This window comes from Monosiga brevicollis, genomic scaffold (assembly GCF_000002865.3).
Source record: "Monosiga brevicollis MX1 MONBRscaffold_27 genomic scaffold, whole genome shotgun sequence".
Lineage (NCBI taxonomy): Eukaryota > Choanoflagellata > Craspedida > Salpingoecidae > Monosiga > Monosiga brevicollis.
In genome coordinates this window covers 398,262-424,472 of record NW_001865064.1, presented here as the reverse complement: position 1 = coordinate 424,472, position 26,211 = coordinate 398,262, and the positions used below count along the sequence as shown (strand labels likewise).

Genomic DNA, 26,211 nt, shown 5'->3' with positions numbered 1-26,211 from the left:
GTGGGGTGGTTGAGTCCGAGAGCCGGCCCGTGGTGGCGCATTGGTGCCAAAGGCAACACCAAATTGGGATGCATCCACTGCTTCCATGGGAGAGCGCCTGGGCGTGGTGGCTCTATCGTCATGTGCGGGAGAGCTCAAATAGCCATGACGATAACGAGAGTCGTGAGAGAGCGATTCGTGCACGGGCTCTCTCGGGAGCCGGGGTAGAGGGCGATTAGAGGCCAGGCCAAAAGCCACTTCGCCATCGCGGGCAGACGGGTGCGCCGCGGGCGAGGGAGCGAGCAAAGAAAAATCGGTCGCAAGGTCACGAGAAGGCGACTGGGTCTCGTGCGCGCGTAACGAACCATGTGAGCGGCCCCTGTCCGGGATGAGCCGAAGGGCAGCGTTTATCTCGCGTTCAAGCTCGGCAATCTGCGATTGGAGCTGATGTTGGGAGCCTAGAGAGTGCACTAGGGCTTGAAGGGTCCTGTGGACCTGGGCCACGGCGGCGTCATTGTTGCGGGGGGATCCAGGGCCCGCGGCGGCGGCTTTTTTTTTTTTTTTCTGACATCTTGGCGTGAACCACGTTGTCAGACAAAATCTGCAACCCCGCTCCTTGCGGCCCGCGTTTTGGCGGCGCCCTCGCTCCCACCGTGTCCGCTCGCTTGCTCGCTTGCTTGCCCCGTGGACATGGCCACTGAGTCCGGCGGCGAGGATTCTTGGACCCAGGTCCGCGGTGCTAAGCGCCCGAGTGCCGAATCACCTCCAAGCAAAATAAATAAATTAGGTGTTTGAACCTCAGAGCTGAAAGCAAAGCTGTGCAACCCCGACATCAAAATCACGACGGCACGCAGAACACCCCAAGAGAACAAGACAATTTCATCGGCTCCTATCATGCCAAGAAGTACAAGCGCGAAGAATCACGCACATAGAAACAAAAATCGTACAAAACGACCAAGTATAACCAGAGATACGGCCATTTCAAACACTAGACACATAAAAAGGCAGTCACACATATCACAACTACAAGCCATCACAGCACGAACATAAAAAACACCACGGCACGCTCACATCCAACAAGAGACAGTGTCGGGTTGAAAAGACAACCGATCACAGAAGAAAAAGACATCATACAAAGGACTTTACAAAAATTCAGCAAAAATACCACACAAATACAGTAAAAATCAAAGCAAAATTAAAACAAAAATACAAGTCAAGCCATGAAAAGATCACAACGAGAACCACCTAGGGAGCGACAGGTGCACACAGGGATCCCCACAGGCAGACACCGCCAAAGTGGCGCTGGATGTGGTCAGCGTTCATCTGATGGACCAGCGCCGCAAAGCGACCTTTCCACCGAGGAACAAAGGCCTCATCCAGCCCCGGCTGGTACACACCACGGGCCTCGGCGCAGCGGGCGAGCTGACCAAGCAGATCCACAAAGGAGGAGGCGAACCCACCGGTTGTCGTCATCGCCGCAGGGACGATCAGAGTTTTTCCATGGTTGAAACCGGTGTAGTAGTCGCGCTTCTCCTTTTCGGCTCGGCGAAGGGCAGCGCCCACCTTGATGCAGGCTTGCGAGGTGGTCGGGGGTTGGGCTGTGCGCACAGTCACGTCAATGCCCAGGTCGGGCAGAGCTGGGCTCAGTGCACCGCCGGGAACGAGGTCGCGGCAGTGCAGGTCGATGCGGCAGCTCTGAACATGGCGTTCTGGTATGCCTGCCGCAGGTTGGTGCACACTTGGCCATCAGGTCATATGCGCGTGAGCGTTGGACATCGATGCAGATGGTTTTGATGGGTTTTTTTGACCGGGCCACAAGCATGTAGAGCAGCCGCATCTTACTTGTTGCATGTTGGTAATTTAAATTTAGTATCTTAGGTCATTGTTTGATCTTCCCCTTTTGGTGGCAGGTTTCAAGTGTTTCGACGACTCCGAGTCAAGCTAACATGTGCAAACGCTCGAAACAGATTTTTTCTTTCTTCATCTGATGCATTTTCTTGTCTTGCTTCCGCGCTGCGGCACGACATGCCAAGTATGATGGCACAGCGTTTTGGTGCCCAGAGCGCTGCTCCGAAGCACATCAAATACGTCTGGTTGGTCGGTGTGATCACATGTGTCTTCCAACATCCGATGTCCTGATAGATTGTTCGATGAAATTCACATGTCAATTGACGCATTCGGTCGACATATCATTCACGGTGACTCATTACTTCTTGGACGTTCCTCGCTTGCGCTTTGGCACTGGCGTGTTGTTGCTACTTGTGCCTGTCTGGTTGAGCATAGTTTGTTGCATGGCCAGTTGCGCCTGTTGTAAGGCCTGTTGCATGTCCTGTGGCACTCTGTTGCATCTCTTTCATGGCAGCGAGTAAGTTGCGCATGTTATCCTCGACTGCTGCCTGTAAGTCCTTGGCGCTGCGAGACATCTCTTTTGCATAACGCTTCAAAAATGCTTGATGGCGATGCCTCCTTTTAGCTCTGCGACGATGCGCTTCCTCCTCACGGCGCACGCTCTCGATTGAAGCCAAGGTTGCTTCCTGTAAAACTTGCTGAAGGGTGTCATAGACAACCTGATCTTCGAAAAAACCTAAAGAAGAAAAACGTAAGGACCGAATGCGGCACCGATTAATCACAAGGTGCTTTTTCCTCTTGGTAACATACTTGAGCGGCGCTTTGCGCGGGGACGACGCTGCGCTCGCTTTCGGGGTCGTGAGGGAGGAGCATTGACGAACGAAGCGAGCACGTCATCGTCTACGTCGGAAAGATCGTATCCCTCGAAGAAGGCGAGGGCCTCGGCAGATATAGGTTTTGCCACAGCCTTTCCTTGAGCGACGTTGGCTCGGTAATCCTCGAGTTCGCGAACAGTCACGCCGAAATCAGCAGCCTTTTGCATGCGCCGCATCTGTTGCCATATCTTGACATTGTCAAGCTTAAAGCAACGTGCGTGAGAAGTGAAATGCGCAATAGATTTGTTGCTACATCTAATAATATTATAATACAGCTCGCAAGCCTCACCTTTCCCCAGATGGGAGCCGGCTGATGGCCCGATGCGTCATATTCAACTGGGTAATCTTCGGCAAACCAATCCAGCAGCTCGGCAAGGGTCCGATAGATTATGGTCAGCACGCGGTTTTTTGTGACACCTTTTTGTGGCATAATTGAGGACACGGCAGGAAGACTGCGCGTTCGTTGCAAATACAGATATGTAGTGGTGATCATCATTTCGGCATAATACAGAAGCTCGGACGCTTCAGCTTCTGACTGCCCCTCAGGTCCAGGCGTCGGTGGTGGCCCAAGAACATGACCTTCCAGTTCGGTGTAACAGGTGCGAAGAGACGCCAAATAGGGGCGCAAACTAGTGAATGCGACCCTTTGTGAGATATTTACTGGAATAAGAATGAGGGAAGGCAGGTCAAGCATTTCCTTACTTTCTAGCAAGGAGCATCAAGAAAGCTTGGGTTTGGAGGTGGCGCTGAGCAACAATGATCTCTTCATTGTCTGATTTGTCTTCCGTTGGCACATTACACACCAGCCCTGTGATGTTTCCTTGCAGCGCTCGGTCATCAGGTGGATAGCGAGCTTGACAAAGCGCCCGAAGGTTCTCCTCGCCTGACCTGTCCACCATTGGGCAACGTGAGACCCTCTTGTAAGCCAAGCAGACAGACACATCCATCGCCCCCCCACCCCCCCCACAGGAAAAAAGGCGGTCAGATTAACCTTGGCGAAAACGAATAGCGCGCCAATTGTTCTGCGGTGGTCGGATCCATTCCTCGAAGACGAGCATCGCCTGGTCCCAAAGGAATCGAGGTGCGAAGCTCTACATCGCCATCTGTTCGCACGGCCCACATGGCCAGCTTGCACACTCTTGCGATCTCGGAAATGTTGTATACAGCAGACATGAACGCGCTCTCCCGTCGAGGCCCTGCATCGCATGCCGTATCAGGGATACAGGTCTCGTCGGGGAATGGGAATATGGGGAAGCAGTCCTTCACACCAAGAGACGAGCACGTGAGGGAGCGGACAGCATCATCACCCAACCCTTTGATTAACGCAGGCGAACCTACTTCATCATCCATGTCATCTGCCTCGACGGGCAGCCCACCCGCCCTGCCATCATGAAGGCCTGTACTTTCCAAACCATTTTGACCCTGGAAGCCCAAGTGCCATCCTGCCGCGCCAGCTGCCATGCTGAGGTTGAGCGAGGCAGCAGAAGAAGAAAAAGAAAGTTTTTGGATCCGATCTTGCGCAAAAACCGTAACGGTCATTTTTACAACGACAGGCGTTTTGAACTAACATGTAAACTCATTTCTGTCTATCCTCCGTGTGTGTGTGTGTGTGTGTGTGTGTGTGTGACGTCGTACCACCTATGGGGGGGGTGTTTTAGCGAGCAAGCCCATGAGGAGTGATGCTGGATGTGTGCAAAAGCAGTAGGATTGCCCCAGTCCATGGTGAAAACAGTTGACGCCCGACCGCTTGTCTTCTTCATGTGGTGGCACGACAATGTCACTGTCTTTGACCATGTCAGTCAGGGTGACCCCGTTGAATGGCTGAGGCTGTGCATTTGAAAACCCAGGTCTGAATCAAAGAAGAGAAAAGCATCTCATAGGTCAGTCGGTTAATTGTGATGGTATATTATTATAAGCTGATGGGCATTCGAAGCGAGATGGGATTCGACAAAAAACTACACCGCGGCATCACGGACGTCAGCGCGCGCTTGCACTCACGACGGTGCGCGATTGAAACAGGTTGCAAACGCCTCATATTATTGTGGGATCAGCTTTGAATAATCGAAGCTAGTACAATCTGCCAGGTGACGCAGGTGTAGCCCAAGATTCCGTGGGCTTCTGTGGGAGGTAGAAGGCGGTCGATGGCAAAGAGCTCGTACACCAAGGCATAACGCCCGCTATACATGATGACGTGCTTCAGAGCATCGACTAGAAGCTCAGCTCCGATCTTTCAATGCATTCGGCCACAGTCGAAGTCAAAGTATTGAGTACAGGTTGATAAGAAAAGAAGCGTGAAAAGCAGGTCAATCAAGTGGTCCGAGTCGTCCCCACATACCGGTTCGTCGAGCATGCTGGCCACTTGTTGACTGATACGCTCGAGGAGGCTGGCAAAATTCTCAACCTTGGTTCGTGGTCCTCCTTGAATAGGCATGCGATGCAACTCGATGGCACAATCTGCAGTCGCGGCATCCAACTGTAGGTTGCCATTTGCATCTTTGAGACGAAAGGCCTCTGGCAACAAATCCTCCTGCGCAGCCAATGAAAAACCAAAAAATCAAAAACAAAACACACACACAAAAAAAAGGATGAAAACGATGATGAGAAAGAGGCTTTGGCCGCAAACGGCATGGCCGATGGGTTTTCATGGCCAACAAGACGCACTCGTCGCGCTGTGCTGGCACGATATGCAGCTGTGGCCTGATGAAAATGTTGCTCTTGCTCGAGCAACTGAGCTTCTGATGCCTTGCGAAGAACCCCCCAGACTGCGGATCGCGTGCATACGTAAGGGCCCATAAGTGAGTGGAGACAAACAAAACGGCACCCACCCACACACACACACACACACACACACACACAAAAAAAAAAAAAAAAAAAAAAAAAAAAAGAGCGAGAAGATGGCGGCTCAAACGTACTGGCATCGTCAAAGTAAACATCCTCGATTTGACGCTCGACAACGGACATGATGTCCACCGCATCGGCGTCCTCGTGGATCTTGTCGAGACCGTCCTCTCGTGCCAAAAGCTTGGCCCAGAAGCTACGGTGTTGGCGCACAGCCGCGGGATCGCATCCGGTTTGGGGCCGCAGAAAGTGGTAGGTCTTGAAAAATTGCTCGGCAAGAGCACGGGTACTCTTTTGACAGTAAGCCAGCAGGTCTTCAGGAGGTAACTTCTCTTGATTGAACAGTTGGTAAGTTTGGTATTGCGAGTGCTTGAGTGCACGTCGCAAGGGGTGATGCAAAGTTGTGAACGCTATCACGAGGCGCATAGGCCAGGCGGGCATCAGAATGAGGGATGACGATGAGCAGGGCGTGCTAGTCTCCCGGCAGCACCCAGGACTTACCGTGGCCCACTAGGCGTTTTGCATTGGCTTCATTTGGATCCTTTTCTGATGCCAAGAGCAATTCCGACACTTCCTACAAGGGGCAGCGACAAGGCAATGCAAGGATGAACGGTGAGAAGAGAGTAACGTACAATGTCAATGAGGGCAGAAAAAATAGTACCTGGCTGGCGGAATCAAACTTGATGACTAATTCGCGCAGCTGAGCCGATTCTTCGTCTGGGGCATCTTGCCTATCGTGTCCGGTGACAACGACATTTGCGTGTGAGTCATTATCAAACAGAGTTGTGGATCGTGGTTGGTCGAGACAGGGTCAAGTGGCGTCCCTTGCCGTACCGATAAACAAGGCTGCGCAGTCGCTGCTCACGGTCTGCTATGGCTCGTGCATTTGCATTCTATGGATCGAGTGGCCAAAGGTGGGCCGAATGGTGAGCCAACGACGATGCTTACAATGATCAAATGCAGGCATGGTGCAAGTACCTGTAGTTGGTGGGCTTTTTGTAGGTTTTCAAATTGTTGTCGAAGCAGCTAGGTGGAAGGTGAGACCGAGGTAAGACAAGGTCGACACGGCCAAAATGATTATTCAGCAGGGGGCGCGCATGAGTGGGGCGTTGCAGCACCGTACCAAGATAGCTTGCCGGTCGGAGCGGAGGAGCTCTGCGGCACGTGCATCCAGGGCTCGCTGGAGCTGCCTATTTTGTTGCTCGGCTTGGGAAAGGTAGTTTGGCATTTGGCCCGAGGCGGCACTGGGCGATACAGGGGGACGTGCTACAGGGCCAACTTGATGAACGCTGGGCGCGGGCGAGGACGCCGTGTCTGAGGAGCGGGGCGAGGCGGATGTTGGCGCTGCCGGGCTTTGGGCCGTGCCGGCACGTAGCGCCGTGGCATGGGTCTCATGCAAGAGCTGAGCCGTGGCTGCATCTGAACTGGGGGCGGATTTGAGTATCCGCCCGAGACGAGTGGCATGGGCCACAAGTTCGTTCAAGTCAGCATCCCGATCTAGTATGCAGACACATATGCCGGGATGAGGTGGAGCCGTGGCGGCTCGAGCAGATTAGTGTTCGCTTCCGCGTCAGGCCACACTGTCACTCACTTTGATGCAGCAACTGAAGACAGCCACGAAAAAAGCCGTCCAGCTCTCGCCGAGCTGCCTGTCGCGCACATGCCCCGCAGGTCCTGGATCAGCCCTGCAGTCGTTTCCCCAAACGACCTGACCATCATCCCTCCTTACAAACATCGTCAACCCAGCCCAACTCCGGTCCCATAGCTGCCACTGACCTCCGAATGGCTCATCTCGTTGACGCATCCACCGCACGCGTCACCCCTCTAAAGAGTGAGAGAGAAGAGAGAGAGAGAGACAGAAGAGAGAGAGAGGGAGAGTTTGAGAGAGAGAGTTTGAGAGAGAGAGAGACAGAGAGAGGGAGAGTTTGAGAGAGAGTTTGAGAGAGAGAGACAGAGAGTTGAGAGAAGAGGGAGAGTTTGAGAGAGAGTTTGAGAGAGAGAGACAGAGAGTTGAGAGAAGAGGAGAGAGAGAGTTTGAGAGAGAGAGAAAGAGAGAGAGAGACAGAGAGTTTGAGAGAGAGTTTGAGAGAGAGCGAGAAGGAGAGAGAAGAGGAGAGAAAGAAGGAGAGAGTTTGAAGGCCAAGAGCGCAAGAGAAAAGCGAAGAGAACATGACAGATCGACAGAGAGGAAAAACGTTGAAAACACCTGTTGATATCAATGTCATCAAATCTGGATGTGCGTGCATGCATGTAAAACGGCTGGAAAGTTGCATTGTTGTGTGTGCGTGTGGCGTAGTACATCACACAGCCCAAGCCCGCCCACCATCACCTGCGTTTTGTTGTGGACAACAACCACAGATGGCACTTTCAATGCCCCCGGCCCCCCACTTTTTTTTTTTCGGTTCTTTCTTGGGACAGACACATTAAAAGTACGTCACCAGCGTGAGCCAATCGCAGCGTTGATTTTCTTGATTTTCGGTGCCACGACCGGGCCTCTCATGGTGGTGCTTGGTCTTGGCAGCCATCTTTTGGCCAGAGCGCATGTACATGGTTTCCACAAACCTGCCCCGCTTTCCCTGTCGGCGGGATCGAATCGCGCACGCGCGACAAGGCCTCGAGGTCGAGGGCAAGGTCGTCCGATAGGGATCTCAAACTGAACCATGTTCAGCCTTGGCCGAGTGCCTTTGGCAAAGGTCTTAGGCTGCAGTCGCGGGCATTCGGCCTATCAAGCAGCCCTTCAGGGGTTCAGCTCGCTGCTACTGCTGCTGCTCTTTGTTGCGAGCATCAGCACGCCCACTGTTGTGGGCCAAGCGCCGGTGTGCGAGGATGTGAGCATTCATGCCGTCTTTCTCATTGATGGCGCCTACGGTGTCTCTAGCTCAGCGTTCACAGCACGAAAATCGCTCGTCGCTCGGTTGGCCGCCGCCGCCGACAACGCGCGGGGCAATGCCACGCGCTACGAGGCTTATGAATTCAGCAACTTTGTTTGTGCAGTCTCCACACAATGCACATCCGATCCCCTCCCTTCCAGTGATCAACTTGTGGATCAACTCGCCAGCATTGACCAGAGCTACGGTGGCATCAGTCGCTGGCAGCGAGCTGTGACCCGCGCGACCAATCACCTGACCGCTGCCACATCCAGTGCCCAGGATACCGGCCTTGAGCAGCACATTGTGCTGTTAGCGTCGACGCCCCCCCATGATCTGAACGCCACCCAGGCCGCTTTGCAGCTGGCCGTCGATGCCGACATTCAAGTTCACCTCCTTCTTCTAGATCCCTTGGATACGTCGGACGTTGCGTCCCTTCTCACCTTCAACCCCGTCCCCATTGCTGACGCTGCGACCGTCAATGCCACGTCCCTCGAGAGTTCTCTCTTTTGCAACGGTCTGCCTACCCTTGCTTGCGCCACCCACCCAGTTCAGTCCAGCTGCACACATTCCCTTTGCCCCTCGCTAATCCAATGCCATTCTCTTTTGCGTCTGGCACCATGTCATCGCTTGCTCCCACATGTAGAGATTACAACATGCATCGGGTTTGCCACAACAGCAGGGACATCATGTCAATGTCCCTATCAGTGCTACTCTTGCCTCATTTACGAGGATGACTCTGCGACATGCACCCAGTGCAAAAATGGTACTTGGTCGTCTGCCTTCTCTTGCTATAACGCCCCACTCGTCCCCATCACCACCGCATCGGCCTGTCATCTGTTGGCCATCCCTTCACAGCTTGACGCTGCCCGCTTGGTCTGCTAAACAATCCTCTTTCTCAAAATCTTATAATCTTCTTTGATTTGCACCGTCTGGTCTTGGTCTTGCGTAGGTCGCTACTTTTGGCAAGGAGCGTGCTACGATGACTGTCAAGAAGCCAGCAACACGCTGCGAAATTCGGGGGCTGGCAACTTTAATCGCTACTGCGAGCCTCATCCTGACTGTCCGGCAGGCACCTATCGCGTGTGTTTGGCGTTTCTTCATCCTCCCACTGTACTCAGTTGACCACCCTCAGGATGAATGCCACGTTTATTGCTTTTGAAACGCTAACCGATTCCTTTGCGTCTTGACTCCTCGCATTACGCAGGCGAATGCCACTGGCGACGCACAGGCTTGCTTGCCCCACACGGCATGCTCACCTAATACATACCAGCTGCGGCAACCAACCGCGACCTCGGATCGTATTTGCGTGCCCCTCGAGGACCTTTGCGGCTCCATCGAGGGTTGCGCATTTGATGACGGTGACAATGCCAATTATCGCGGCCAGATTAATAAGACATCGTCGGGCAAGACATGTTTGCCCTGGTCCTCTAGCGTTGCGCAAGCCAACCTCGTGACGCCGGAGCTCTACCCCAATGCCGACTTGCGTCACAACTACTGCCGCAACCCTGGTTTGTTGCGCCTGGCCTGACGACTTTGTCTAGCTCTCACTCCCATGCACCATGACACGAGCCATTCCTCTTTCTGCTCATGTCCCTTGCCACCGCGCCTGCAGACGGGGAGCGTACAGCTTGGTGCTTTGTCGAGGGCACGGCCAATGCCTTTGAGTTCTGCGGTGTCTGCTCGACCTACGTTGCAGCTCTTCCCACGGCCTCCTCAGATGTCGTGTGTGCTTCCTTCTCACCCTCGTGTTCTGGTTCAGAGTTGGAAATGCGCACCCCTACGCAGACCTCAGACCGCCTGTACGTGCTGACAAAAATGCTCAAGGCGCATCTTCCTTCTCCAGCAGATCATTCTTGATGCTAAGCTTCTTTGCTGCAGTTTCGTGGGTAGCTGATGCTTTTGCCATGCTTTTTTGATTTCATCATTTTCTCTGTTTACCTAGCTGCGTTGAGCCCAATTGTGCATCATTCCAGTATTTGGCTGCCAACTTGGCCTGCGTCAACACAAGCGCTGCCTGCGATAGCGACCAGATTGAGGAAGTCGCTCCAACGATTACTTCTGATCGGCAATGCACTGCTCTCAATGGTACGTGCAACTCGTACAGCTACACCCTCGACAAGGCAGTGGCGGGATGGCGTGCATGCTTGCCTCTTGATTGTGTGGCTGGGGAAAGGGAGCCAATTAGATCTACAGCAAAGTCAAACCACCCTCACTCATGATTCCACCTCCTACAGAGTGCAGCACGCAACAATTCGAGGTGGAGGCACCGACACCCTCCACAAACCGAGTTTGCGAAGCAATCTCCGTGTGTGATGAGACGACACAGTATCAAGTTCAGCCCCCGACTGCAACCTCTGATCGCACGTGCTTGTTGCTTCGTCCTGCCTGCAACAACAGCTGGGAATATCAACTGGCCGCCCCGACAGCCACCACCAACCGGATGTGCACCCCATATACTGTGTGCGGCCAGTCACGCTTTGAGATAGTGCCCGCATCTCCCACCACCGATCGCATCTGCGTGGCACTTCGCACGTGTAGCAATCATGAGTGGGAACTGTTGGCTCCCACGCCCACTTCAAATCGTGTTTGTCGAACTCAGATCAACTGCACCATGACCGAGTACGAAACCAGGGCCCCTACCCCTACGTCAGCGCGGCAATGTGCCAGCTGCAGTGTCTGCCCGGCTGTCGCTGATCTCTATGCTCGCACAGCTTGCAGTGCCACGGCTGATACTGTTTGCGCACGCTGCCAGACCTGCGCACCCACCGAGTTTGAAAACAGTACTTGCACTGGTGAACACGATCGGGTCTGTTTACCCGTCTCTAATTGCACAAAGGACACCTACGAAACCGCTGCGCCAACGACGACCACCGACCGTCAATGTACCCCCGTAACGGGCAAGTCTGTGCTGCATTAAGCACGCTTTGCCTTGCAAGTGTGCATGAACCTTCCAATCTCCCTCTAACCTGAACTCTCCTGCCATCAATCCGCAGACTGCCGGCTGTATCTGGAAACAGAAGCCGTGGCCCCGACCGCCTCTACCGACCAACAGTGCGTCAACGTGACCTGCGGTGACGGCGAATACCAAACTGCTCCTCCCACCCCAACTTCTGCCCAGTACGTAAAACAACATTGATCAATCGCTTGAGCCATGTTGGTGATCATTTTGTCTGACTTGCTTGTGATCACAACATGCAGAGCCTGCCGTGATGTTCAGCTGTGTAGCACAGCTTGTGTTGCACGCGTGGATGCCTATGGTCATGCCTGCCAATGCAGTGCAGAGTGCCATTCGTGCAATTTGCGCGGCGCAGCCTCCTTCTGCACCAAGTGCAAGGTCTGTTCATGGTATACCATGCATGCTGGAGACAACCTGGCATGCCTATGCACACGTTTCAGGCCCACAGGCCCCTTTCTCGTTTTGCTCTCATCAGGTTTTTTTCTTTCTTTTTTTTTTTTTCTTTTTTTTTTTTTTGGGGCATATCTCGTAGAACGGGCATTATTTATACGAGGGCCGATGTTACGATGATTGTAGCGCCTTTGAAGGGTACATCGAGCTTGGATCGGGCAATTTCAATCGGGAGTGCGTGCCCTACAATGAGTCCATTCCAATGTCCCAGTTTGAGGCACTCCAGACTGAGTTTCTACGGTCACCAGCAACAGCCACCTCTGATGCCATCTGCCAAGTGCACACGCCCTGCTTCATCAACTACTACGAGGCGTCTGCTCCAACCCCAACCACCGATCGCCAATGCAAGGTCGTGACTTCATGCAGTTCAAATCAGTACCAGCATGCTGCACCCACGAGCACCAGTGATCGCGACTGTCGCGACGTCAGCTCTTGTGTGGCCGGCCAAACATATGAGGTTATTCCGCCGCGCAGCACCGCAGATCGCCTGTGCGACAATTGCACTGTATGCCCAGCCAATCACTTTCAACGCCGAGCGTGTACGATCAATGCCGATGCGGAATGTGATGGGTGTCACACTTGTGGCAATGACGAGTTTGTGAGCAGCGCTTGCACGGCCACGTCAGATGCCCGCTGCACAACCTGTTCCTCTTGCGTGTTGGGAGAAACTTATCAGATTGAGGCGTGTAGACCCAACACGGATACCCAATGTACCCCCTGTTCGATCTGCCCCTCCGGCTATTATGCTGCACAAGCTTGCACGCTGCAAGCTGATACTGTGTGCCGGCCCATCACCAACTGCTCAGATAGCGAGTACGAGCTTGTCTCTGCCACCCCATCCTCCAACGCTGTGTGTGAGCGATTGACCACGTGTAGGCAAAGCTGCATGGGCAGTAGTTGCGGTTGTCCTGCCAACTGCCAAGCTTGCATTGTTGGCGAAGGGGAGGCATACTGTACCCTATGTCGAAACTCGCAGTATTTGTATCTGAGTTTGTGCTTCTCCAGTTGTGCCGTGGCCCCGGGTCATGTCGAGGTGGGCCAAGCCTTCTACGGCCGCCTTTGTGCCAACGTGAATGGGACCTCAACTTGGCAGCCTCCAGCTGTCGAATATGAGAGCGTTCAGGCAACGGCCACCTCCGACCGTGAGTGCCAAGCGGTTCGGGCCTCATGTCCTGAACAGGAAGTGGCCGCGCCCACCGCCAGCTCAGATCGCGTTTGCCTAACCGATACAACCACATCCACGGTTCCCACCACCACGACGACAACGTCTACCACGTCGACGACAATGACCACGTCTACAACAAGGACCACGTCTACAACAAGGACCACGTCTACAACAAGGACCACGTCTACAACAAGGACCACGTCGACGACAATGACTACGTCGACGACAGGGACTACGTCTACCATGCTCACAACTTCCATTGCGCCCACGCACACGACTGCAGCCTCGTCCACCACGTCCACGTCAAGCACAATCACGGCTCCTCTAACGACGTCTTCAACACCAGTGGACACACCGGAAACACCAATGACGACGTCTGTTACCGCGCCAACATCGACAGTAACACGGACCACATTCGCAACGACTCTAGCAACAACCACAGCTGCATCCACATCGGCATCAGCATCGACGGCGGTGCCACCTTCAAACCCAACGACTACAACCATGGCCACGTCCTTAGAACCGACCACCAGTCAACCTTCATCTACATCTGCAGTGGCGTCTGGTGCAACGACCACAGCCTTCACTTCAAGCACGCCGACATCCTCCAGTGGGCCCAGCAGCGTGTCTTCCTCTACTGAGGAAGTCACAACAACACTCGCAAGCACAACGACAGTCCCAGAGACGACTACAAACACGCAAGCAAGTCCCACAAGTACATCAAGCACAGCATCCTCTTCCATTTCCAGCACCTCAACCTCTGTTTGGGACAACACAACCATGCCCTCATCTCAATCAGAGTCGCCCAGCACGACATTTATCGTCACCAGCCAAGCTTCGTCGTCATCAAGCACCACCGCTTCAGGCACCACATCAATGAGCAATGCAACCACGACGATTGCTTCTTCAAAAACGCCTTTATCTACCTCACCGGCATCATCAAGCACAAACGCCTATACTGCTTCATCCACCAACCCGCGAGACTCGACCACCACGCAGACCCCGTCACCGAGCAGCACTTCTTTACCCACTAGTCCCACCGCTCAAATGACCTCTTCGTCTTCTGTCCCAGACAATAGTTCGACAAGCTTCTTTTCCACGTCGGGTGATGCATCAACAACATCGACCTCGACTATTGGGCAGAGTACCAGCCCTGCGTCCAACATCACTACTCTTGCGAGCACACCGCAGCAAGCCACCTCAACCCTTTCTCAGCCCACGACTCAACCAGAGACAGTTACTTTGCCCACTACTTCTGGTTCCAGTCATTCGACGACTCGTCGCTCAACATCAGGGGATTTGACAACACGTACAACGAGTGACACTGTGACGACTTCGACTGCATCTACCACGGTGCACGGGGACGATGGCTCGGGAACGCTTGAGTCAACCACTGTCTCGCATTCCTCAAGCACATCGACTGACACCTCAACTCCACAAATGTCATCCTCATCAACTCTAGCGGTTTCCACTTCGACGACTGCGTCATCATCAACCTCCTCAATGACGACCTCATCCCAAGTCACAACCGATGATGGCGGGTCGGGGGAGTTTAGCTCTACTCTCCGCCGCTCAACGACTACGGCGGTTACCACGACCCTGCCTTTGGAGACCACAAATTCAACAAGTGCATTGCCAACAACACCAATGGTTTTGCCCACCGCATTTGTTGACGGCATTGACGTTTCGTGGATGTTTCCCAACAACTACGAGGAGGTGAGGGCCTTAAGATCATGATGTGCTTTGCTTGGTGTGGTCAAGTCCTCCTTTGATTCTCATCGTTCCAGCCTTGACTGGCCTGTTCTGACTTTCACTTTTGCATTTGCACAGGTCGTTGGTGCAGATCCCTCGAGACTCATCTTGGAGCTGCAAGAATTTACGTACACCCTGCTAGGCAATGAGTTTGGCAGTCAAGTTGCCATTTTAGAAGTCGAGCCCGGGTCCATCATCGTCCGTGCATCGGTTGCTTCTTCGCAGGCGTTTCGTGTTCTTCGGTATGTGTCACCTCCCTCAAAGCCGCAATCTTCTCCGAGCTTCCCGGCTCAGCTGCATAAATGCTGATTGCTCGCGGTGTGGCTTCTTTTATAGCGATGCAGTCTTTCAGCACGCGTACACTCTGGTCGATTCTCGCGGCTTCATTCTCGCAGCCAGCCCGGCGACATTCAATCCAGCCATGCTCGAGTCTTCAAGCACTTCAACAACGACGTCCACATCTACATCGACCTCGACCTCTGTGTCTTCGACAAGCACGTCTACGTCTAGTTCCTTGTCTTCAAGCACTTCCACGAGTACGCAGACCTCCACGTCGACCTCGACTTCAACTGCGACTTCTTCTTCAACTGCAACCTCTTCTTCAACCTCAACCTCCACTTCAACGTCAGTCTCAACGTCCACATCTACATCAACCAGTGTGGTGCTCTGCGCTGACGATGAGTTTCAAGCTGCCAATGGAACTTGCCAGCAGTTGACCATATGTGACCAGCATCAATATCAAGAAAGTGCACCTTCACCCACCTCTGATCGCGTGTGTGTGCCATTGACCTTCTGCGATGGCATCTCGACGTATCAGGTAAAAGCAGCGACACCCAGCAGCGATCGCACTTGCGCTCTGGTTAGAGCTCCGTGTGATGGCATCATGACATTCGAGTCCCATGCCCCTTCCATCACCTCGGATCGTCAGTGCGAGGCTGTGTCACCATGCATCTACTTTATTGAGCAAAGCTCCCTCACCCTGTATTTTGGTCCAAACTTTGCCTCGGCTCTTGGCGCTCCATGGACGAGCTTGCGCTTGGAGGAAGCTGTGGCGAGTCTTGATCAAACCTTTAGTTTGCTTGGTATCGACGCAACGGGCATGGGTGATTTTGTTTTTCATCGTGGAGGTGCGGTGCAAGTTTACGGCTTGCCAGATGCGCTTGCGATGATTCAAACAGAAGTGTTACGCGGCAGCGTAGCAGTGACAGTCAACATGTCATCATTTGTCGCATCGTTGGAGCCAATGGCTACAACCACTGAAGCGCCCGGGACAAGCCGTGCCACGAATGACGACGACAACGACGACGACGATAGTTCAGGTTCATGGGTGACAAGTACTTTGATATCAACAGCTCCGACGTCAAAGACACCTTCATCCCAGTCATCAACACAAACGTCTACAATCATCTGGTCACCCAGCACAACCCGACAGGCCACGACCTCCGAAGCTATGACCACTGAGGCTATGAATACCGAGGCCACGACCATCGAGGCTACGACCACCGAGGCTAGCACCGCCGAGCCTACGACTACAGAAGCCACGACCACCGAGCCTACGACTACAGAAGCCACGACCACCAAAGCCACGACCACCGAAGCCACGACCACCAAAGCCACGACAACTGAGGCTACGACCATCGAGGCTACAACCACCGAGCCTACGACTTTAGAAGCCACGACCACGACCCCTGACGCCACGACCACCGGGGCTACAACCACCGGGGCTACAACCACCGAGGCTACAACCACCGAGGCTACAACCACCGAGGCTACAACCACCGAGGCTACAACCACCGAGGCCACGACCACCGGGGCTACAACCACCGAGGCTACAACCACCGAGGCTACGACCATCGAGGCTACAACCACCGAGCCTACGACTTTAGAAGCCACGAACACGACCCCTGACGCCACGACCACCGGGGCTACAACCACCGGGGCTACAACCACCGGGGCTACAACCACCGAGGCTACAACCACCGAGGCTACAACCACCGAGGCCACGACCACCGGGGCTACAACCACCGAGGCTACAACCACCGAGGCTACAACCACCGAGGCTACAACCACCGAGGCTACAACCACCGAGGCTACAACCACCGAGGCTACAACCACCGAGGCTACAACCACCGAGGCTACAACCACCGAGGCTACAACCACCGAGGCTACAACCACCGAGGCTACAACCACCGAGGCTACAACCACCGAGGCTACAACCACCGAGGCTACAACCACCGAGGCTACAACCACCGAGGCTACGACTTTAGAAGCCACGACCACGACCCCTGACGCCACGACTACCGAGGCTACAACCACCGAGGCTACAACCACCGAGGCTACAACCTACGAACCGACAAGAGCGTCTGAGGCCACGCTGAGCCCAAACTATGTACCGCCACCATTACCAACCACCCTTCCTACCGGCCTTAATGAACCTGGCGAGGGTTACACCGTTGCCTTTGTGGGGGCGTTGGATGGTATCGCAGAACCTGCCATCTTCAACATCTCAAGTATCAACATCATCAGTGAGCTTCCTGGAGTTGACTCAACTGAGTGCAGCTCCATTTGCGACAGCAACTTGGAATGCACGGGCTTCGTTGTCGCAAATATGGGTGGACAAATCATGTGTGCGGTTGTTCAGGTTGATCCCGATGCGCTTGGCCTCCCAACGACACTTCCGTCCATTTCTTACTTGCGTACAAGGGCCCGCGTTCGCCGAAACACCGCTCAACCCTCAAACTCCACAAACCAATATCAATTTTTGGCAGAGGCCGCAACACCCTTTGCGGATCAGGTGTGCCAGCTTGTCTCACCCGATTGCTCGCTGAGCGAATATGAGCTCAACGCACCGACGCATAGCTCCGACCGCGTCTGCAGGGCCGTATCTCTCTGCAACACCTCTCAGTTTGTCAGTCGCCAAGCTACCGCCTCATCTGATCGTAGCTGCACTGACTGCACAATGTGCACGCCCGGGGAATACGAGCAGCACGCCTGCACGTCGAGCGGTGATACCCAATGTGCTGCCCTCACGGTCTGTGATGAAACACTGGAGTACGTTCTGTTCAATGCCACCACGTCCACAGATCGCGTGTGCCAGCTCTTGACAGTGTGTGCTCTCAACGAACGGGAGCTATTGCCTCCGACGCTCTACAGCGACCGTGTTTGCTCAGGGCTGCCAACCTTTGAACCCTCCTTCCCGGTGCACCTCGAGGCTATGGGGGGCGCCTTACCTGAACTTGCATGGCGTTCAGATAGCGCGGTCAACGGAACAGTCAGCGTAATGGCTGTCGACGATGGTCAAGTCATCGTTGGAGTGGCTGGTGTACAAACCGCGTTTGAAATTGCTTTACCTGGTCACTTGCCAGCTTTAGCCAGCTTTCATGCCCCGCGTGCAAGACCCGCCTACGTTGAAGAGGTTGACCCCGTCCTATGGGTCGTCTTAGCTGATGCAGAGGGGGCACATACAATATCACAAGGTACCGCAATCACTGTGGAAGCGTGGTCTGAGCCTGGCAAACGACTGACCTCTGCCTCATGCATCGTCGAGTCTGCTTCACGGTGTCGCGTGACTTTGAGTTTTGGTGCAAGCGTTTCGGTACTGCCCCCTGGCGTCATTGCCACCTTAAACGTGACTGCCAGCTTTGGGGGTGTGGTGTTGGGAGCAACGGACCTGCTCGTGGCAAGGCATGCCTCCGTTGAGCTTCGGGGTGATGCGGCTGTGGCTTGGTTACCGCATCGCACCTTGTACCCGGGCGAGCTCGTGTCAATACCCATTACGCACGAGCTCCCTTTCAATCCGGCAGGCTATCGTTTGGTGGCGTCTGTGAACAGCTCAGACCTTGTGCTGACTTCCGTGACCGCCGATTCGGCGCGCTGGGTTGGCACCTTCACGTTGCAAGAATCAGTTGCAGCCATGGGGTACACATTGCGCCCGGACGCAACGGCAGGTGCCAACGAGGCGTTGCTTGCAACCCTTCATGCTCGGGTGGCTACAATCGTTCCGATTGATGCTACTATAGCCTTTTCTCTATCGCTTGTTGAATTGCTAGATGAGCAGCAGACCGCGCTCAATTTGGCAAATGGAGCTTGGACGACGGCCACACGCGGGCGTGTGCCAAATAGGCCTTTGCTGTTTCTGAGTGGCAGCGAGCAACCAGCTGCACTGGCCATTCAACAGCCTGCCTCACATGTGTTTGATCTCACGTCGATTGGAGGCGCCTTGCTGCAGCGTGGCGCTTTACAGCTTTGGGCATTATACCAAAACTCCAGCTGGGTGCTCTTGGATGCGTCGACCATCTCGTCAACGCCGTCCGAAAGCACAGGCTTGGAATGCACGTGGTGGGCAAGCGAAACTTTGCTCGCTTCTGGGTGCGAGGCTGCCGCTCTGGCTGGACTTTTGACCACGAGCACCATGGTTGAGTTTCGCGTGCGTGGGTCTAATGTTATGGCCAGTCACGCCATGGTGTGGGCTGTGGCCAGATCGTATGCGTTGCGTCTCTCGCGATCCGTAAGCCACCGCGTCGCCAATTGGGAAGCCGGGGCCACCTGCCAGCCTCGATTCCAAGCGGTTGAGCTCAGCGTGGTTGCAGAGTTTGAATCTCCGGCACGCATGGACCATTTGGATGTGACAGCCATGGTGCCGGCGGACATTGTGGCCGCCCAAGGCCCGGTCAATATGGTTGCGTCTCGCTCGTCTGAGCGTGGTGTGGGTCTCCGTTTCCAGCCCACCACGGCTGGCAACTACACCTTGACCATGGTGAATCCTGTCAGTGCCCAAATCGTCAGCCAGAACTCGCTGACCGTGTCTCTATCTGCAGCATACGTGGCGCAACTTGATGTTATGCCATTATCGGCGTTGACCCTGTCAGTACCCAGTGAAACCCCGGGATCGATCAGTCGATATGAGCTGCACATTCAACGCCTCGTCAATGCGCTGAAAACGACAACTGATCGTTTGACGCTGGCGGCCCAGGTGGTGTTTGAGGACAACACGACAGAGGTTGTGAGTGCCGTGGATGGGCTCACGTTTGATCTTCAGGATCCAGCAGTTCTGGTGCTTGAGAATGATAATCAAGTGCGCGCGATCGCCGCGGCCAACGGATCAGCTCCTGTAGTCACAGCTCAACTTCGTAATAGCTGTGACGCAACGCGCCTGCCTGCTCGCAATGTTAGCATCCCCGTCGCACTCTTGCGAGCTGCTAGGTTGTCAATCAATGCACTTGACCTTCCAGCTCGCTTGGCACCCGCCAATGGTGCTGCCGCCACCATCTTGCCCTCAACCGCCGTTCTTGAACCCCGTGTGACCCTCGAAGACGGCCAGGTTCTATCCTCAGCTGCTCTGGCCGGCTCACTGTCTGCATGGGTCGAGCCAGCGGCACGAGTCAGTGTGCAGGTTTTAAGTAACGGACGGGTTGCGATCGTGGGTCGTGCAGGCGGAGTTGCGAACATTACCCTCCGCTTCACGTCTTCCTTGCACGGGGAAGTCGAAGGACGATGGAGCGTGAATGTAGTGACCGGCACGGCGCTTACTGTGGCAGTTGGCACGTATGGGGAGGTGTTCAATCCCACAACCACCGCCGCCCTATACTTGGGCGCAAGCACTCCAACATATCAGCCCTTGACAGTGCGTTATTGGCTTAGCTTGAGCGACAACACCAACACAGAGCTCAGTCCAACTGTTGTGACTGCCTCTTTATCAACGACCTCTGGCTTGCCAGATGACGCACCTTCAGCCACGCTTCCCTCAAACGATCGCATTGTGCCTCAGACCGCTGGCTCGGTGATTTTATCCGCGGGCTTTTTTGACCTCAATGCCACCTCGCCAGAACTCTTTTTTGACCCCCGCAGCGGCGTGATGGTGACAAATATCACCAACTTGAATCTGCAGCCCCTCAATGGCGATGCGCAGGCCGTGGTAAGTTTGACGTTAACCGAGCTAATCGGTACTGCTGATCATGGAGCCTTTATCCCACAAGGCATCGTGCATTTCTCCGACGGCACGTATCGGGCAGATTTGCTGGCGAGCACCAGCTTTGAAGCGCCTGTTCCGGGCTTGCTGTCTTTTTCAAGCTTGGACTCGGACATCCTGTTTGTCGACACCTTAACCGGCGAGAGTGTCGTACGGCGTAACGGACGAGCAACGCTGGTGGTCTCAGCGCCCGGTGTCAACGGTGCAAGCGTCGACACAACTCTCCCATGTACCGTCAACCTTGCCCCTGCTGTTGGGGACGTGGACGCAGGTCTTGCTGACATCGAGGGGAGCAGCGTGATTGAAGCACAACCTGGCGATACGGTGCAGCTTGCGTTCTCTGCCAATGTGGGCGCGCAAGACCTTGGTGCCTTTGCTCTGAGCGTGCAGGTGCCTGTTGGGATGGCCGTTGTCAGAAGCGTGGATTCGCTTTATGCTGAAGGCCGCTTCTCCTCAAATGTCGGGGAATCTAGCGTCAGTGTGGCCGGCTTGCTCGAGGGCGCCGCCACGGGCAGTGCCGTGCCACTATTTACCATCACGCTCCAGCTGCTTGCGGTGCCGACAAATCCCCTTAACGTGGACATCCAGACGCTCAAGGATAAATCCGTGCCCGCCGCCACGATTGGTGCAACAACACCACGTGCCGCTGTGGCCGCCACGCCTGTCTTTGTCGCCCCTTCCAGCTCCAGTCGTCGACGCAGCCCGCGGGTATTGCGGAACAGCGAGGCTGTGGCTGTGGAGGAGCGAGTGCGGCGAGTTGAACCTGGCATGGAGGATCAATGCTCGCCTTTTGATGTCGATGGCGATTGCGTTTTTGATGTGGCCGACGCGCAGTTGACTTTGTTTTACGCTGTCGAGGCGCTCACCGAGTTTGCGTCACCGCGGGGCCAACAAATTCTGCAGCTACTGGCCAACAACAGCAATGCGGGTCGAGGCTTGGATGCCAACGGCGACGGCATGGTAACCATTCGGGACGTGGCGGCACAGCTCAATGCTCTTGCTGGACTCGGTCGCCTGGTCGAGGACGTCTACCGTACGGTTGGCCGGGCCGGGCCCGATTGTCTGGCTACGTTTGGTGTACGGCTCGCAGCGCTGGACGTGAGCCTTGGCGCTACGGCGCTGTTGTTTGATTTTCGCCGAGCTATCCCAGACCCGCAGGGCCTGCAGTCGACCGCCGCGTCCAATCCTACGCTGTTTGCAGGCTTGATAACTGCCCACGAGAGCGGGTTTGTCTGGGAAGGGCAGCGCTCCGACGAAGACGAGAACGAATTTACGGTCGCTGTTCCGGGATTTTTGCTCAATGAGAGCGCCTTTGCGCTTTCATACGTATTTATCAACCAACAGGCTGATGCTGCAGGTTCGCTTGTGGTGCAACTGCTCAGCGGGCCGGTGCGAGCCGGTGCTGAACAGACGCAACTCGAGTTCTCTTATAACTTAAGAACAACCACCCCGGTGAACGTGGTGTTGGGCAGTGACGCAGGTTACTACCCACATCAAATCTATGAAAACGGTGTCAACGTGACCAGCTGCAACCTGAATTGCGTCCCGGGGTTGGAATATGAGAATGTGACCCAGGCCCTGTGTCTGGGCCTCACGGCCTGTACTGCCTTGGAGTACCAGTCCATCGCACCGACTCCCACGAGCAATCGCGTCTGCACGAGAGCCACACAGTGCGAGGAGACAGAGTACCTAACGCGAGCTGCCTCCCCCACCAGCGACGCCACGTGTTCTCGGCTGACGGTGTGCAATGCGACGCACGCCTTTGAAGAAACATTAGCCACGCGAACGTCGGATCGTGTGTGTGCCTGGCTTACTACGTGCACGGAGGGCGAGTTTGAGGCTCGCTCTGCTACACCCACCTCAGATCGCATGTGCCAGAACGTAACCATGTGCGTGACAGGAGAGTACGAGGTTGTGGCACCCGGGGCCAGCAGCGATCGACAGTGCGTCAACCTGACGCAGTGCGCGCCTTTTGAGTATGCCGAGATGGCGCCCACTGTGACAACGGACCGCATCTGCGCCAACGCAACTGTGTGCGAGGCGGGTTCAACATACGAGGCACAAGCAGCCACGGCTACAAGCGATGCAGTATGCATTGCGGTAAGCACTTGCTCCGAAGGTGAGCACGAGGCCACAGCTCCAACTCTGACATCAGATCGAGAATGCGCTCCGGGCTCTGGTGATGCCTCTACGGGCTCGTCCGGCGCAGCTGGAATGAGCTTGATAGTCGGCCCAGTCGTGGCAGTTGCTGTTATCGTGCTGCTGGTGGTGTTGGTTGTCGTGCTGAGACGGCGCAAGCGTCGGCAACAAACGCACGACATCACCAACCCAGACGATGCAGGCATTCCCATGGCCCACACAGGGGGCAAATCCTACGATGCGACCTTTGATGAGCCGGCTTCCTTGGAAACATCCGTTGCTACGCGAGAGCCAGGACGCTATGGGCGCACCCGCAACTCTGTATCCTTTTCAGAGACGGAAACTCAGGTTCAGATTGACTACGACGCGGCGCCAGACACGGGCGTTGTTGGTGTGGAAGACGTGTCCCTGGGTGTAGGCCCCGAACACGTGGGCAGCCGCGTGTATGTGCTGGGCTATGGTTGGGGTACTCTACGATATTTTGGCCTGCATGCGACCAAGCCCGGTGCTCGGTGCGGTGTTGAGCTTGACACAGCAAACGGTTTGAACAATGGCACTGTTGATGGTTACTGGTATTTTGCCGCGGCCCCTCGGCACGGAATTTTGTGTGATCCACGAAAAGTCAAGTTCAACGAGGATCTACCTCCTCAGCCGTATGTAGCCCGGGTGGCACCCGAGGCCGTTGGCAGTCTGGACGTGGCCTCTGTGGCCAAGGGCAAGGATGTGCGGCAGGCCCAGCTCGATCACTTGACTGAGCAGCGAAAGGAGGCGGCCAATACGTATGACTCAATTTTCAGGGAGCGACAGGGTGGCTCGTTCAGCTCCAGCCGACGAAACTCGACAAAAAATCGGTTTGTCTCAATTTGCGAGTCTGTAATCCTAAACTGCACAGAACCCTCCCGTGGGGCTCTGCATCGGAAGCTCGTGTGCCCGTGTCGGTTTGCTGCATTTTTTTCATAAACGCACTCACATGTCAATCGAATTTCAATGCCGCCAACATCGATAGATATACGGATATTTTGGCTTACGATGATACCCGCGTCAAGTTGCGACGTGGCATCACTGGGTCAGACTACATCAACGCCAACTACGTGACGTTTCCCAACGAGGAGGCCCCTTTCTACTTTATCTGTGCTCAGGGACCCACCTCTCAGACGGTGGACGATCACTGGCAGCTGATTTGGGAAAACGATGTTCGAGTACGGCATGCCCCGGCCTCTTCCACGCCTTTTATTCACCCCAAGCCACCTAGTTGCTGCATGACACTGTTTCATTCTTATCTTATCTGCCTTGTTTTTACTCGCTAGGTGATCGTTATGGTGGCCAAGCTGCAGGAGGACGGTCGGAGCAAGTGCGCGCCGTAAGTTGGGTTTTCTTCTTACTTGCATCCCTTTCACCTTCTTGACCAATTGCTACCTGTTGTAAAGACACGCGCGCTTTCAATTCCAAATGTGGTTGAATTCATTGCACGCTTTTTGGGGGGGGTGGGCTTGTGGCGCAGGTACTGGCCCTCATCAGACCAAGGCGGCCTCAAGACTCCTAGTTTTGTCGTCGAGTTTGTATCGCAAACAAGCGACGACCCGTACGACCGAGTCATTTTGACGACAGAGTTGACGCTGATTCATCGTCTGACCAACGAGCGCCGGCATGTCACACACGTGCAATATTTGGGCTGGCCAGACCAGTACGTTTTATCACATCACCTTCCATGCATAATGCCACAGTTGCTCGACAAGCCGGCGGTGTTGCCCGGATTCAGGTCGAGGATGGAGCTCATCTCATTGCGTTTTTGCTGTGTTTGCTGTGATTTCTTTCCAACTACAGTGGCGTACCAGACGTTGATCGCTTTTTGGCGCTGATTGATCAAGTTGAGTCGTTGCGCGCCGCGCACCCTCGTAACATGTACACACTCGTGCATTGTTCAGCTGGCATCGGGCGTACTGGTGTGGTTGTGCAAACCATGGCCATGCTAGCCATCTTGAGACGCAAGGTGAGTAACATCTGTAGACGAAATTATGCAGAGTTTGCGAGCCAGACTCATGAAACGTCCGTTTATCATTCTCCACGCAGCGCATTCCTGAGGCAGCAGCCATTTTGCGGCACTTGCGCGAGCAACGCGCTCGATTGGTGCAAACACTTCAGCAATACGAATTCTGCTTTACGGCTGTTTTGGCCAAGCTCAAAGCCGCTGATTGGCGATACGAGCTGTAGAAGTTGACAGCACCATCGAATTGAAGGGAATCGTAGATTGTGATTATGGACAGTCCGCGTCACAAACCAAATAGCAGAAATCAAAAACAAAACACGAGAAAGGGAAAAAGGACATAAATCAAGCAGGAGAAAAAACACCAAATGGAGTAGCCACAAAGAAAACGTTAAGGCCGATGCATGGAGTGGAATTTGACGTCTCGATGGCTATGGAAGACTATGGCACTACTGACTGCAGCCACAAAACGTCAACAGACACCCATACATGGACAGTGTGCACGCGGTCATGCACACGACACATTATCAACAAGCACATCTCAGGCCGCTCGTGCCCAAGGCCGACAGATCTGCCTCGTTTCACACAAATGACACCTCAGCATCAACACTGTGGGCTGACCCACTGGAGACGCTTCGCACATAGGATATTTTGGTTTGCTCAGCCTCTGGCTCCTCGTCCACGTTCTGCACTCGAAGTTCCAGTCCTTCAAAGTCGGAACTATCGCGATCCAGCGCCACCTCCAATTCACCTGCATTGGCGGCCACAACCACGCGGTGCGAATCCAACGAAATGCCATGACGCACAAAAGCGTCTCGTAGTACTGCTTGCAGGTCCAGTCCCGGAAGAACCGAGACCTGTGACGAGGAGCCATTGGGGAACAACACCTGAAATAACCTCCGTTGTGGGGGGCGCAACGAGCTCCCGCCTGACGCAGATCGATCCCGAACGCGATTGCGTTCGCGCGCTGGCTCCTGCTCATCGTCATCTGTGTCCACGTCTGTGGTAAAGGGCGGTGTTCGGCTGGCGTCGCCAAGATCGTTCAGATGCTCCTGGCTTCCTGAGCCCGGTTCACCGGTGCTCTTGCCATCTTTGCCTTTACGGCCCCAAAAGGTCAGGCGTCGCATAATACGTGTGCTCCGACGCTCCTCGCGCGGACTGAGAGGCGGGGGTGCCGTGGGTAGTTCCGTTTCAAAAACTTCTTCCTTACCCTCATCAAGAGGTTCGACTTTCACACTACGCTTGCTCTCGCTCATGTCATTGGCACCATTTGGGTCCTGAAAAATGAGGAGTAAGGAGCGAGGAGCATCAGCACCACCACAGCTTGGGCAACAGCAAGCTTTCTTGTTTACTTTTTGTGTGTTTTTTTGTTGTTGCTTTTTTTGGT

At 54.7% G+C, this 26,211-nt stretch overlaps 4 protein-coding genes across 4 annotated transcripts in view; 1 reads left to right on the top strand and 3 right to left on the bottom strand.

Moving 5' to 3' along the window:
* Nucleotides 1–1,224: 1,224 nt before the first annotated feature.
* Nucleotides 1,225–2,878, bottom strand: MONBRDRAFT_28605 (uncharacterized protein; the record flags this gene model as incomplete). Its single annotated transcript, XM_001748989.1, has 3 exons — nt 1,225–1,697; nt 2,318–2,563; nt 2,638–2,878. 3 exons carry the CDS (start codon nt 2,876–2,878, stop codon nt 1,225–1,227), a joined length of 960 nt encoding a protein of 319 aa, XP_001749041.1.
* Nucleotides 2,879–4,580: 1,702 nt separating this feature from the next.
* Nucleotides 4,581–7,711, bottom strand: MONBRDRAFT_33944 (uncharacterized protein; the record flags this gene model as incomplete). Its single annotated transcript, XM_001748988.1, has 10 exons — nt 4,581–4,929; nt 5,038–5,229; nt 5,364–5,464; nt 5,615–5,950; nt 6,042–6,114; nt 6,202–6,271; nt 6,375–6,433; nt 6,519–6,566; nt 6,664–7,037; nt 7,354–7,711. 10 exons carry the CDS (start codon nt 7,709–7,711, stop codon nt 4,750–4,752), a joined length of 1,791 nt encoding a protein of 596 aa, XP_001749040.1. The 3' UTR covers nt 4,581–4,749.
* Nucleotides 7,712–8,200: 489 nt separating this feature from the next.
* MONBRDRAFT_28603 (uncharacterized protein) lies at nt 8,201–24,699 on the top strand (the record flags this gene model as incomplete). Its single annotated transcript, XM_001749046.1, has 24 exons — nt 8,201–8,924; nt 9,054–9,173; nt 9,360–9,490; nt 9,615–9,918; nt 10,023–10,209; nt 10,353–10,495; nt 10,645–11,029; nt 11,129–11,292; nt 11,404–11,527; nt 11,609–11,744; nt 11,899–12,321; nt 12,793–12,958; nt 12,997–13,591; nt 13,628–14,014; nt 14,061–14,697; nt 14,812–14,975; nt 15,129–15,231; nt 15,259–15,389; nt 15,598–23,691; nt 23,847–24,039; nt 24,148–24,200; nt 24,342–24,422; nt 24,521–24,524; nt 24,565–24,699. The coding sequence occupies 24 exons, from the start codon at nt 8,201–8,203 to the stop codon at nt 24,697–24,699; spliced, it is 13,584 nt and encodes a 4,527-aa protein (XP_001749098.1).
* A 706-nt stretch (nt 24,700–25,405) lies between these two features.
* MONBRDRAFT_28602 (uncharacterized protein) overlaps nt 25,406–26,211 on the bottom strand; it is a gene marked incomplete at both ends in the record, with an annotated part of 7,578 nt that continues 6,772 nt past the window's right edge. Inside the window, one exon of the mRNA XM_001748987.1 lies at nt 25,406–26,101. Coding sequence (XP_001749039.1) covers nt 25,406–26,101 — 696 coding nt within the window. The remainder of the gene's footprint in view (nt 26,102–26,211) is intronic.